Genomic DNA, 13,648 nt, shown 5'->3' with positions numbered 1-13,648 from the left:
GAGTAGAACACACTTGCTAAAAGTTTTGAAATAAACATCTTTGCATGAAATGAATGTCCAGCCTTCCCAAAAGGGTCTCTGCCTAGCAGAGATAACCTAGTATTAATTGCTCAGGCTAAAGGCAGAGGGCTTTCTGAAACTCATTATTGGCATTACTGTGCTGATCTAATATATAGGAGCAGTAAATTAATAATTATTTGTTGACACTAGTCAAAAAAACCTGCTTGAACCATACTTAATTCTTAATTCTGAATTATAGAAGTAAAATAGCAAAATTTGAAACTTTTTAATGTTATGTTTATTAATTGTTGTTGTTCTCCCATAGTACATTTGTCTGCGTATTTCAAGGCTGTACAAAGACTGATGTAAGTGCTTAATACCTATTAACAGACTAACCCACTTTAGTCAATAATTGACCCCTCCTGCAACCAGAGATCAGATATATACCAGGAACATGAGCAAAGAAATAAAATAATGATTGATGTAAAAACCAGAAGAAAAAATAGATAGGAAAGAAAACAAGGAAATAAAATAAGCATGTTCATTATGAATGTGACTGGTTATTGTGTCTCTTAATAGTGAAAACAGCTCTTTATAATATTGTGGCTATACTAATCATGAAGCAGATGAGGAGTACCAATGTTGTATTACCAGACAGTCTGGGAACAGAAGGGGTCATGTCAAGAGACATGGCAAGTACCACTGATGGGTTATGGGTGCCTGATCCTACAAACAATACTGGAGTGGTGTTTACTACCATGGGTAATCTCCCAGGTACAGACAGTAATGGTACAGACACTGGCACCAGGAGGACATGGCTTGTGCTTCCTGCTGCCTGGGGACTTCTAGGAGCTACTTTAGGTGCAGGCATAAGCTAGAAGTAGTCTTCTGGCTGCTCTGAGCTGTGTATTTGATTCACAATGGTTGGCTTCAGGGTGCCAAAGTGCAGAGATCAGATCTATCTCTTTTTTTCTTAGATCAAATTAGAACCTCTAAAGTTTGCCCTGTAATGAGTCTGGATGGTCTATTACACAGAAAGAGTAGGCAGAGGAGTATGTATCTGCAGGGGAAAAACAACCCTTCTTTGAGATCCCTTTGCAGCAGGCAAGCTGGGACAACAGCTGACAGGCAAGGGTGTAATAGACTCACTGGACAACAATGGTACTAGGCAAGGTAATAAGCATTATGCATATTAAGGTTTATGCTCGCTATGAACTTCATGTTGGTAGGAAAATTGACCCAAATAGTAAAGTGACATAACTTGTACCTATTTGTCAGTCAACATAAAAAAATTAGGAGAGAAGGCAGCCATGAGGGAAGAAGCAGACATACACAACCCTCTCCACCCACATGCTCCTCATCTTCCCTGCTAGAAGATGTATCTATGCTGTCAGTATCACACAGGCCTATTTTGTCCCAGAGCTAATGACAGTTCTGCATGAATGCAACCTTCTTTAAAAAAAAAAAAAAAAAAAAGAAGCAAGGCCCAAACAAACATGCAACTATGATAACTTAAATTGATGAAGAGTCTCATCTACAAAAAACAGTGAATAACATCAGTTAAGAGGTGGAGAGCCCCTCTGTAGCCATGCCATACTCATCAGGTCTAATACTTGATTGAAGAGTGGTCATCACCACATACCTAATTTGTACATTAACTTAATTTTTTTTCAGAGGGTTCACAATTTTTCCCATGAAGAGTATAGTGTTGTCCATGGTTATGACCATTAGGAAGGGCCTGTCAAATCTAACGGTAGCTGGAACAGACATGGGCACTATTTCCATGCTTGTGGCAGCTGCTGCTTCGGTGCCAGTCTCATCCACCTTTACCACAGCCTTATGAATGGCCTGTGAAGAAACAGACATTTTACAAGTCAAGGGGGTACAAAACTAGTCACCTAAATAAGAATGAGAGCTAGAAGTGCCTGAAAAAGTTACTGGTAAGCAACAAACATCAGATGGACAGGTGTGAGTCCACTACTTAAAGATAGCAAAGTTAGGGGGGAAAAAATATCAGCAAGCTATATGCACCACAGCTTTCTACCCCAGAGAGGAAAAGTTACTCTCCACTGGGAGGAACGTGTCCCTGCTAGTGAAAACATTTGCTTTGTTCCTTTTCTTATTCTTTGCATCCACTCATGGAGATCTGTACAGCTAGACCAAATGTTAAGAGAGTAAGACCATATTTAACTGTGCATTAGAAGTTCATACAGCAGAAGAAACAACATGAATAGAAATCTTAAATTATGTTTCCTATGTTCCTTCATGTTTTAGGAGAAATGGGAGCAAAGATGAAGGGCCAGAAATGTATGGTTAAAGCACAGCAACACGAAAGTTTGACCTTGTGAAATCAAGACACTGACAGGTCCTGATTCACTAATGTCCACTTGAGGTCATGAGGGCAGTTGTTTTCTTCATTAGACAATTAAGTTTGCCCTGATTGTCAGCTTTAAACTCTAGGTTTATTGAAGCATGATCTATCTGTAGCTTTTGCCTGAGTCTAGCAGTAATTGTTCATATGCTTGAAGCCAAATGTTTGTAATAACTGCATTTTCATTTCCCCCAAACAGTTTAAAAGCAAGCAGTGTTTTTCCTCTTCCCTCACCTCCATAAAATACAAGCAGCGATACATCCTACAGCTCCCTACTTGCCCAGAAGCAGGCTAAAGAAGGCAGACACAAACAGAAGCAGCCAGTGGTGACTGTAACAACATGCTGCAAGAGGGTACCAAGGTGCAGATAGATAATGATTTGGTCATGTGTGTTTTATAAAGTTGTCCCATGCAGTTCAAAATAGCCCTCTAAATTAAAAAAATTACAGACTAGTGACTTGCTCTTACCCAATTGCTCACACAGTGAAACTAACATGGATAAAATACTCTGTATGCCATCAACTGCCTTTTCATGTGAAGCAAAGCCTCTTTACATGGGTTTTGCACCATGAATAGCTGTGCAGAAAGTGATACAAGTATCAGTAACCGTGGGCCCATAAAACAAAAAGCAGTATGACTTACCTGGGAAATTCGGTGCTGGGGCTGCCCAGTGATCCCAGAGAGGTCAGCCTTATCAGTGAATAGATCCATGATGCCCATTTTATATAAGATATCTTTTAGGTTATATGTCCCATAAAGCGTGAATTTCGGAAGATACAAATTTACTGACCTGCCAGAAAAGAAGCGCAAGAATACGGTGAAACATTTGATCAGTTATCACAGAACCACATAAACTCATAAGAGAAAAACTGATTTTTTTTTCTCCCTAAAGACATTTTGCCAGCAGTCTCCCTCTAGTCTACATAGGAGATGTAAATTTTCTGAAGTTAGTGATCTCTTCTGCAATCAGCTGGAAGCACGTTAATCATGAGCCACTACTGAGGATGCAGAAGATTCACCCTGTGAAAAAGAGATTCCTTTAGGTGTCTCAAGCTGAGCACAAAGAAAAAATCCAACACATTCAAGTTCATGGAATGTTACTTTTGGAGAAAAAACTAGCCTTACTAGTATTTGTCATACAAAACAGGACAGATAAAATGGAGCTATATCCACTGAAGAAGCAGGACAATAGTAAGTAGCAATAGAAGGCATGACAAAATAAAAGACAAAAGCAAATTTACAGAATATAGTTAGCCAATAGATAATTTTTTTTCTGTGTCAAGCCCAGTGTCTGACTTACTCAGTTTTAAGTGGCTAGATTGCTGTTTTCCATAAATTAACCAAAGCTCTATGTTTCTGACTCATTTCTTCCTTGTTTTTCCCCTAAGTATGTAACAATTACTTTTCAAAGGTTAAGCCCAATATTTACAGCCAGAAGCAGCATAGTGAGACAGAGGTTGGGGATAGCACTGACATTAGGTACTACTTTCTGGTGAGAAATCAGGATAGCTCTCCAGGGTGTTAGGTCAGGGAGATCTGGAGCACTTAATGGAGCTAGCCAAAGAGAAAATCACAGTGGGGAGGTGGGAAGGAAAAGCCCATACCTCCAGCCTTGCACAGCCTCCAATGCAGCTCTGGCTGTATCCAAAACCAAGAGTTCTGGTGGATTGATACAGGCTGCTGACTTCTTACTTCTCCCTGATCTCAGTCTGTGCTGATTGCTGCCCCGAATGAGGGTGCAGCTATCACTGAATCACTGTTACCTAAAGGCACTCCTTCACAAGCCCCCACTTGCTTCCAGTACAGAGGAATGGGAAAGCCACAGACACACAGTAGCAAAGCAATCAGGAAAGGAGCAGTGGGATACACTTTCCAGAAGTGAAAGTGACATTTTCTCTATGATTAAGCCATTTAAAAGATCTCAGCTGTCTGTACTGGTGACAATTCAGCACTATTCTCTTTGTCAGCCACCACAAACAAAAGATGTCCTTCCCAACACTTCTGCCACTAATAACAACATAAATTTGCAGACAGAGAAGGGACAAACAGGTAGCTCACAGCCTTTACATGACTTCATATAATGCTTTCATTTATTTAGACCTCCCAGAGACTCCAAATAATAGCTGATACAATCAGTTGTTTTAAAGATTAAAGGTAAAGGGAGGAATTTGTGTCATTATTTTGTAGGAGAGCATGGTCATGGTGAAAAATGGGGAACAGCATGGAACAAACTTGTCTTTGTGATTCTTTTTCATATTGTAGGATGGAGAGAAGAAATACAAATTCCTCCAATTGTATTTAACATTCATCTTGATAATTGTAAAGGCAATTGTTTCTTTGGCAAAAATTATACCTAAGTATCTTGATTCACCATCTTTTTCTCCTATAGTCACAAACCACATGGCTACTCCCAGAAGTTTCAAAACTGTAAAGGTGCACAGAGAATTACATTGGTTTTGCTGGGTTTTTTTTTTGTTTGTTTGTTTGTGGGGTTCTTGTATTGTTGTTGGTTTTGCGTTTTTGCTTTGTTGTTGTTTTTTTGGGGGGTTTTGTGTTTGGGTTTTTTGTTTGTTTCTTTTGTTTTCTTTTGTTTTTTTCACATTTTGTCACATTTGAGCTTTGCCCTCACAATTGGTGAATGGAAGTTGTTATTTCAGCATTAACTGTACAATTGCTGTAATTTTAATAGGCAGAAATTAGGAAAGAGACAAGAAAAGAGGTTGAAGTGGTAGGAATCTATTTGTAAATAGAAGGCAGAAAACTTCCCCCCAGGAAAGTGAGAAGGGGTCTAAATCAAAAAACTTGGGCCTATTAAGGGCTGAAGATGGGGAACAAAATGCAAAAATAGCAAAATTTCAGTGTGTGCAATCCTGCATGTGAGAACACATGAACACTAAATCAGCCAGATCCAACTTAGGTCAGGAAATTTCTTCTACTGCTTAAAGCAGAACTAAAAATTGCATACTCATTCTGTGTCATACCCCAGCACATTTGCTTCCTTGGCTACCATCTGAACCAAGAACTGCAGAGTTTTACCTTTTTGTGACTAATGTCGTCCACCTTGACAAATGTTCACAAGACAATCTTTTCTCCAGCTTCCTCATTCTTCCTCTATCAGGCAGAATAAAAAATGCTGAAGCACCTCCTTTGTAATCCATTTGCACCACATTGGAAGACAGCTGCTGATCATAGCCATGCTTGAACAGGCCTATTCCAAACATCATCGGGACCTCCACAGCCTTGTTCCCATCCACAAAAAATTTGCTCATTTTAGTGTATTTTGGATCGAAAGGTTTTTCCCATTCAGCTTGAAATATAAGAGACAGAATTACAGGATATTTTTGAGAACATGCAACCATAGGACATATTATCATAGGACACATTCTTAGATGACAGAAACTGGCACAGATGGATCAGCTTCAAAGACAAACCAATTTGCAATGATCACTTGATATTACTGAATACTCAGAGCAATTCAATAGCAACACACTGTTGGTAAAATGTGATGTAAAACGCTCCCTCAGATCTTAGAGCAGGCTGCAAAATCCTTCATTTAGATGAGTTATCAAGGATTATAACTTGCACTTTTCCTCCTTAATAACAGTTTTGAGGAGCCTGTAAAGTCCTCATATAATACAGACTTTATCTAAGCTCAAGAGAAGATTCTCTCATTTCCTTATTCCCAAAACAAAATAGGCTTGTAAAGGGTGACACGTGGGATGAATTCTCCAGAGAAGTTAAAGGATTTGGGTTACTTGCAGAGAGGTGTTGATACCTCACATTAGCTGATGATGTATGGAGTCATAAGGAGCTTAATTTTACCAGACTGCTGAGTTAGGAAACAAAACAGCAACTGCAGAAAACTTTTCCACTGTCATCTTCACCATATTAAATTTTCAAAGGTTTCTCACTTAATCATGGTGAAACAAACCATTCACATTGAAACTCTGAAAGGTTCTTATCCTCAGCAGAAAGGAGTTTCAACCCAAATTTCAGGTATCCACATCATACGTTTTAGAGGCTGAGCAAATTTTTTAAAAAGGGGGAAATTGTGGAGTTTTGGAAAGGCTTTTTGTTGTTTTTTATTTTAATTTTTAAGAAATCTTGTTGCTCTGTAGTAAATTTTGCCTTCTAGAGTAAAACTAACATTTTATCAAATGTAATGGGCAAAAGTAGAGCCGTGACACTAAGTCAATTGAGTGGCATCAAGAAAACCATGAAACAAGATGCAACCCCTGTTGACTTCTGATTTCTATTTGAATGCTGATTACTAGGCTACTTGTTACAAATGAAATAGTTATCATCTGCTGTTTCCACCACCTGACAGAGCCTGCACTACTAAATAACTTTCGAAAAAGGGAAATGAGACTTCTTCAGTTCATGGTCTCTGAAAGCATACATTGAAAACTGCAATGCTCTGAACAGGGAAAAGTTGCTACTTTTATACATTTCATATACGTTTATATACTTCTTTAATAGTTACTTCTATCATCAGATATACAGCACACAGAATTTTTACATTATTATGCTTAAGGGAAAAAAAAAGCAGAATGAATGACAAAAACATGAATGACACCACTCCTGAAAAACTTAAACAACATTTATCTAGTGCTCAACTCAGGGAAAACCAACTGATTTCAAGAAGAACTTTGCTTGAAAACTGTGTAGGATGTTAGGAGCACTACTCTGGGCTTCAGGAGTGCAAACTTTGGCCTCTTCAGTGATCTGCTTGGGATAAAGCCATGGAAGGAGGAGGGCCCCAAGAAAGCTGGATTGTCACAATGATCTCATGCAGCACTGCAGCCTGGGGACAGAGTGGCTGGAAAGCTGCCTGGTGGAGAAGGACCTGGGGGTGCTGGTGACAGCAGCTGAACATGAGCCAGCAGTGCCCAGGTGGCCAAGAAGGCCAATGGCATCCTGGCCTGTGTCAGCAATGGTGTGGCCAGCAGGAGCAGGGCAGGGATTGTCCCCCTGTACTCAGCACTGGTGACACCACACCTCCAGTTCTGTTTGAGGCCCGGTTTTGGGAGCCTCACAATGAGAAAGAGATTGAAGTGCTGGAGCATTGAGGGCTGGGGAAGGGTCAAGAGAGCCAGTCATGTGAGGAGCACCTGAGGGAACTGGGGTTTTTTAGGCTGGAGAAAAGGAGGCTGTGGGGGGGAACCTCACTGCTCTCTACAACTGCCAGAAAGGAGGCTGTAGCCAGGTCAGGGTCAGTCTCTTCTCCCAGGCAACAAGTGATAGGACAGGAGGAAACGGCCTCAAGCTCTTCCAGGGTTGGTTCAGGTTGGACATCAGGAAGAATTTTTTCACTGAAGGGGATGTCAAACATTTCTAAAATCTGCTCAGGGATATGGTAGATTCATGATCACTGGAAATGTTCAAGAAATGACTGGACTTGGCACTTAGTGTAAAAAATTTATTTGATATGGTGGTGTTCAGTCAAAGGCTGAACTCAAAGATATTGGAGGTCTTTTCCCAACTAAATGGTTCTGTGATTCCCTTAATATTCAAGGATGACCTCCACCAAGCACAGGAGTGATCCATCCTTACAAAGAAGAAGTCAGGTAAAAATGCCAGGAGGCCTGTATGGAACAAGGAGCTCTTTGGTGAACTCAAACAACAACAGGTAGCCTACAGAAGGTGGAAGAAAGGACAGGTAACCTGGGGGGTATAAAAAGAGATTTTATAAGCCTCCAAGGAATAGATTAGGAAAGTTAAAGGTCTGATATGATTAAATCTGGCCAGGGACATTGAGGGCAACAATAAAAGCTTCTATAGGTATGACAATGATAAAAGGAAGATTAGGGAAAATGTGAACTCCCTCCAGAAAGAAATGGGAAGCCTGGTTACTCAGAACATGGCTGAGGTACTCAATGACATTTTTTCCCTCAGTCTATACTGGCAAGTGCAGGGACTGGAAGAATGAAAGTAGACCACTGTAAAAGATCAGGTTCAAGAACGTGTGAAGAACCTGAAGATGAACATGTCCATGAGACCTGCAGATCATGAGGGAAATAGATGGAACAGCAATTTCACTATCCATCATATTTGAGAAGTTGTGGCAGTCCAGTGAAATTTCCACTGACTGAAAAAGATAAATGAGAGCTCTCATTTTTAAAAATGAAGAAAAGAACAACCCAGGAAACTACCAGAGTTTCTCGCCTCTTTGAGTGGCAAGATATGGAGCAGATCCTCCTGGAAACTATGCTAAGACACATGGAAAATTAGGAAGTGATTGGTAACTGACAACATGACTTCACTAAGGGTAAACTGTGGTAAAGGAAAATCAACTGATGTAATCTACCATGTGCAAAGAATTTCACACTGTCCTGCATGACATCCTTGACTCTAAACTGGAGAGATGGGTGTGAGAGGTGGCCCACTGAGTGGATCAGGAATTGTCTGGATGTTTGCATTTGAAGGCTTGCAGTAAATGGCTTGTTGTCCAAGAGGAGATCAGGGATGACCAGTGCTGCTCAACATCTTTGTTGCTAAAGTGAACGGTGGAATTGAGTGCACCCTCCACAAGTTTGCCAGAGACAGCAAGACGGTGTTGTTCTGTTGACATGCTGTAAGGAAAGGATGGCCTCCAGAGTGAAGGGAGGCCACCCAGACAGAAAGGGTGCCATGCAGGGAGAGTGAGACGGACGTGAGAGGTGGCCCCATTAGAATATCATGAATTTCAACAATGCCCGCGCGCAAGGTCCTGCATGTGAGTTGGGGTGATCCCAAGCATAAATACAAGCTGGGAAAATAATGGATTGAGTTGAAAGCAGACCTGAGGAGAAGGACTTGGCCCTGTACGTTGATGAGAATCTCAGCATGGCCCAGGAATGTGTGCTTGCAGCCCAGAGAGCCAAACACATACTGAACTGCATCAAAAAGGTGTGGCCATCTCCACTTCTGCTTTACTCAGGCAAGATCCCACCTGGAGTACTGCATTCATCTCTGGAGTCTCCAGTAAAAGAAGGATGTGGACCTGTTGGAGTTACTCCAGATGAGGGCCATGAAAATGATCAAGAGGGCTGGAGCACCTCTTCTGTGAAGACAGGCTGAGAGAGTTGCAGTTGTTCAGCCTGGGAAGAGAAGGATCCAGGGAAACCTTAGAGTCCCTTCCATTAACTAAAGGGGAGGAAGTACCTATAGAGGGGGGACGGCTTTTTATACAGGCAGATAGTGATAGGACAAAGGGGAATGACTTTAAATGGAAAGAGGGCAAATTTAAATTTAGATTTGATATAAGGAAGAAATCCTTCACTATGTGTGTTGTGAGGCTGGAATAGAGAAATTGTAGATGCCCCATCCCTGGCAGTGATCAAGGCCAGGCTGGACAGTTCTTTGAGCCCTCTGGTATAGTGGAAGGTGTCCCTGCCCATTTCAGGGAGATTGGAACTATATGATCATTAAGGTCCCAAACCATGACTATCAGTTAATGTACAGATTAGACAGAGATGACATTCACTAATACTTTCCTCCTATTTCAAAGGCACTCTTATTCCTATTCTCACTTCTGTCTTAGGGGGATACCTTCTTGGCACCTTCCTCAAGTACTTCACAGTGCTCAAGCAGCAAAATGAAATTCAAAGTATTCTTTGTCATTATGAGCTTGACTAAGGCATGAAATGGGATTGGTCTAATACAGTGGAATAGCATGTCTTGTAGGTCAGAGTCAGGAAAATATTGCCAGACTTTTGTCCTTGAAGAAGGAATTTTGTACTATGCTACACCACGAAAAAAATGTCACCAGTTATGTGCAAGGAAGTTTGTAATGCACAAAAAGAGGACTAGCACCTGAAAGTATGGACTAGTTGTACAGCTAAGTAAGGTTTAGAAATCCTCTCCAGATTAATCCCAGCTCTAGATAACCTACTCTTGGTCTCAAGACTAAAAAAATGTTATTATAGTATTGCGATTAATGCTATTCTTTAATTCATTTGCTTTAAAATTGGTGAGCTAAAACTGAAATTCCACTACCTTTAGAGGAGCTAGGAAATCTTTGCAGTAGTAAACTGAACATCTCTTAAAAAAATAACAACCCTTATTGCTAGAAAATGTAAAAATTAACTGTACTAAAAAGTCATCTTTAATACAAGATTTCTTGGGCTTTTGTCCCCATTGTGCTACTAAATTCATTGCTCATTTTTCAAACACCTTTCAGTAAAAAAAATTGACAAGTTTTTTTTGCCTGTTTTGAAAGATGTACCCAATGCTTAATAAAAGTCTAAATAAACAAGTAGGTTTTCAAGAGAACTAAGAAACATCAGTCATCTCTATTTCAATTAGCTCCCTTTAGTTGTGGTCAAATCTTCAGACATTAATAAAAGGAGCAGAGATGCAGATGGAAAGCAAAAAACCCAGAAATATAGTTCGTAATTATTTTCAGGAGAAGCCTCATATTGGAAAGTACAAGCATCCAGGTTCTAAAAAGATACTTTCTCTTTTAAAAATTTATCTAATATGCCATCTCCATTTCAATTAAAATGTATCAGATAAATTACAGAATATTATTTTTCTGACTACAAATACTTTGCTTTCAGCATATAATCTGTAAGAGAGAGAAATTTTGAATTAAGATGCAATATCTGTTATTAGACCTCTGATTGAGCCTTACAGCCTTGATCCTCTTCTTCTCATTACATCAGAAGTCTGAAAAGCTCTGGGAACATCTGAAGACTGTATCTAAGCAGACTGCACAAGTTAATTAAGAAAAACAAGCTTATTGTCAATAGGCTTGTATTTGGTACTGGTGGGTCCATCTCTCCACTGGAAAATATTAGAATCTGCAAATCAAAAAAAAAAAGGTTGAAACCTATGCCTCTGGACACACCGGGACTATAGACATGCTATTGGCAAAGGCATAGTTAGTGAAAAAATAAGGAGAACATGAGTGAGAAACTAAAGCTATTGTTTAGTTTTCAATAAATGCATGTTTAGTTTTCAATACGTAAACATACACAGTAACAGCAAAGCTGTTGTCTAAAGATATTCTGTTTGAAAAGATGCTGTTTTCCTTTAATAGCATTCTTTGCATTTAACTCTGAACTAGCTGAAAAAGAAACCAGCTGGATTGAAATTCACAGAAATGGATCTCAGCCAAGCATTTAAGAAAGTGCTTGAATCCTACTAGACTGTATAGGATTAGTTGTTTTATTGCCTAGAGATGCCTTCCTCAACATATATTTCACTGAATTTTCTGAAGGAAAGAAGTTTATATGTTAAAAGATATGGGAAAATTTGCCATTCATTTTGCTAGGAGTTATCAGTGTAAAATAGAACACAATTTCCAATAGCTTTGCTTGTAATTAAATATAAGTGAGGACCAAAAGGGAAACAAGATATGAGTCCACCTGCAAAACCATATGGCAAAAAATGATGAAGTCCAAGACTAACCCGAGGAAATACCTTATGGAGTAGAAGAACATGATATGTATATCTTACCGTTAAAATAGATATAGCTAATAAGGAGAATTTCAGTAAGTGGATCTAGGTTATTTACGAGGTCCTTGATTTTTCCATTCGTTCTTCTTGCTACATATTCATTGATCTTTAGCTGGGCTTGATCAGATTGCTTGAAGTTCATAGGATAAGCTTCTCCTTCATAGAAGTTTCTGAGATCACTTAAAAATTTTTCTTGTGGCTTCAGTCGATCAAGCACAAACAGAACATTTCCCATATTCAGCTGTAACCCCACATTCCTTCTGTTTACCATTTGCATGAGTTGACGATAACCTTCATGGATGCCATTTTCAGAAATCTGACGAGGGTTAAAGCAAAGGACCCTAAGAATCTGCGTGAGGGTGTCTGATCTGGCACCCAGAGTCAGCATTGCAAAGGCAGTAGAGATGCTCAAAGGAGAGAAGAAAACGTTTCCGTTGTTTTCACGGGAAGAAATATCTTTGTAGAAGCAACATGCAAATCGACAAACACTGTTCCTTACACTCTGCCATGGCATGTTTTGGTTTTCTTGTGCTCTTTGGTTCTGGTTTCTTATCCCTTGTTGATAAGGCTCATAGCAGTAACTGTTGGATAGGATTCCAACAAGTAAAAGACACAGGGAAAGCAACATCTTCATATTTCTCTGATTCTGTAATAGAAGAAAAGTTGCATTTGGCTTACAAATCTATTCACCTTGCATTTAGCAATACATCAATCCCTTCACTATACAGAGTTAGCTTAGCACCAGTGACTCTGAGATGTTTGAATTGGGGCAAATGAGCTTTCTATTTCAAGGAAGCAGACTCTGGAAAATTGCTCAACCTACTGAAGAGGTTATGAAATAATAAAAATTAAAGTCAAAGAGGGATGAGGTAATTCCAAATACGCCCTCAATAAAGTTAAGCTACAATTCATTTTAAACTGGTTTTTTTCCCAATAGTCTGTTTTCAATGTGGCTTTAAGTGATGAAAGAGTCAAAAGCACAGGTTTATAGAGAAGAAAGCAAGGGAGACAGTCGAGGCTAATCAGTTAAATTTGGAAATTTAACTGATGAAAAGTCAAAGCAGAAGAAAGGCACAATATACCTCTTCTGTGAAGATTAAAACATACATCTTTGAATGGGCTGCATATAAACCCTATGCAGGCACCTAAAATAATGCAAATGCACTTGATAATGGGGAAGTGATGAACATTTATGGTGATTTCATAAAGATTGAACAGCTGACCACAACTAAAAGAAAAAACAACTTCCACAAAAATAATGAAAGAAATAGCAATTAGGATGTTATCAAAACCCTGAAAATCCTGCTGCTTATAAAGACAGGGAAAATGAGTACGTACATAGAGCACCAAAAGGAAATAAGTGTGCCTGCTGCATGTAAAGGCATGCCCAACCCAGTGACTGAATCAAATCACCTAAAAACAAAATTTTAAAAAAATTAAAAAAAAAAAAAAGAAAATAAAAAGAAAAAAAAGTAGAGAAACTTTAGAGCAATACTGTCTTTATCATCATAAAGACAGAAAAGGGCGATTTGGCGGAGAAGCTTACAATGGTTGAAAGTGAAGATGAGCGAGTAAATTCCGGAGGAACAAAGATACTTAAAAAATACAGATAGAACAGGAAAACCTTTTCCAAAGAATGAAAAAATCATTCATTCCACATCTATGGCAATACTTTCATCTCTAGAAATTAATACTGTATCACAATTGCTTCAATAACTTCTGTCAATAGAGAGAAGTAAAGATGTGGAATATGTGGCAATCCAAAATATCCTCCTGTGGTATGTGATCATTTGACCTACCAAACCTTTTATAAAACAAAGCTCTCTCTCAGGGAAA

General features: G+C 39.3%; 1 protein-coding gene across 1 annotated transcript; it reads right to left on the bottom strand.

The window, feature by feature from the left end:
* Positions 1 to 1,659: 1,659 nt before the first annotated feature.
* Positions 1,660 to 12,446, bottom strand: LOC311155154 (alpha-1-antiproteinase-like; the record flags this gene model as incomplete). The annotated part of the gene is made up of 4 exons (XM_084208085.1): positions 1,660 to 1,848; positions 3,014 to 3,161; positions 5,408 to 5,678; positions 11,813 to 12,446. 4 exons carry the CDS (start codon positions 12,444 to 12,446, stop codon positions 1,660 to 1,662), a joined length of 1,242 nt encoding a protein of 413 aa, XP_084064211.1.
* Positions 12,447 to 13,648: the final 1,202 nt, after the last annotated feature.

Source organism: Fringilla coelebs, assembly GCF_963513975.1.
Source record: "Fringilla coelebs genome assembly, chromosome: 6".
NCBI classification, from domain to species: Eukaryota; Metazoa; Chordata; class Aves; order Passeriformes; family Fringillidae; genus Fringilla; species Fringilla coelebs.
The sequence above is the reverse complement of the archived record's forward strand: the minus strand, read 5'-3'. Positions and strand labels throughout refer to the sequence as shown.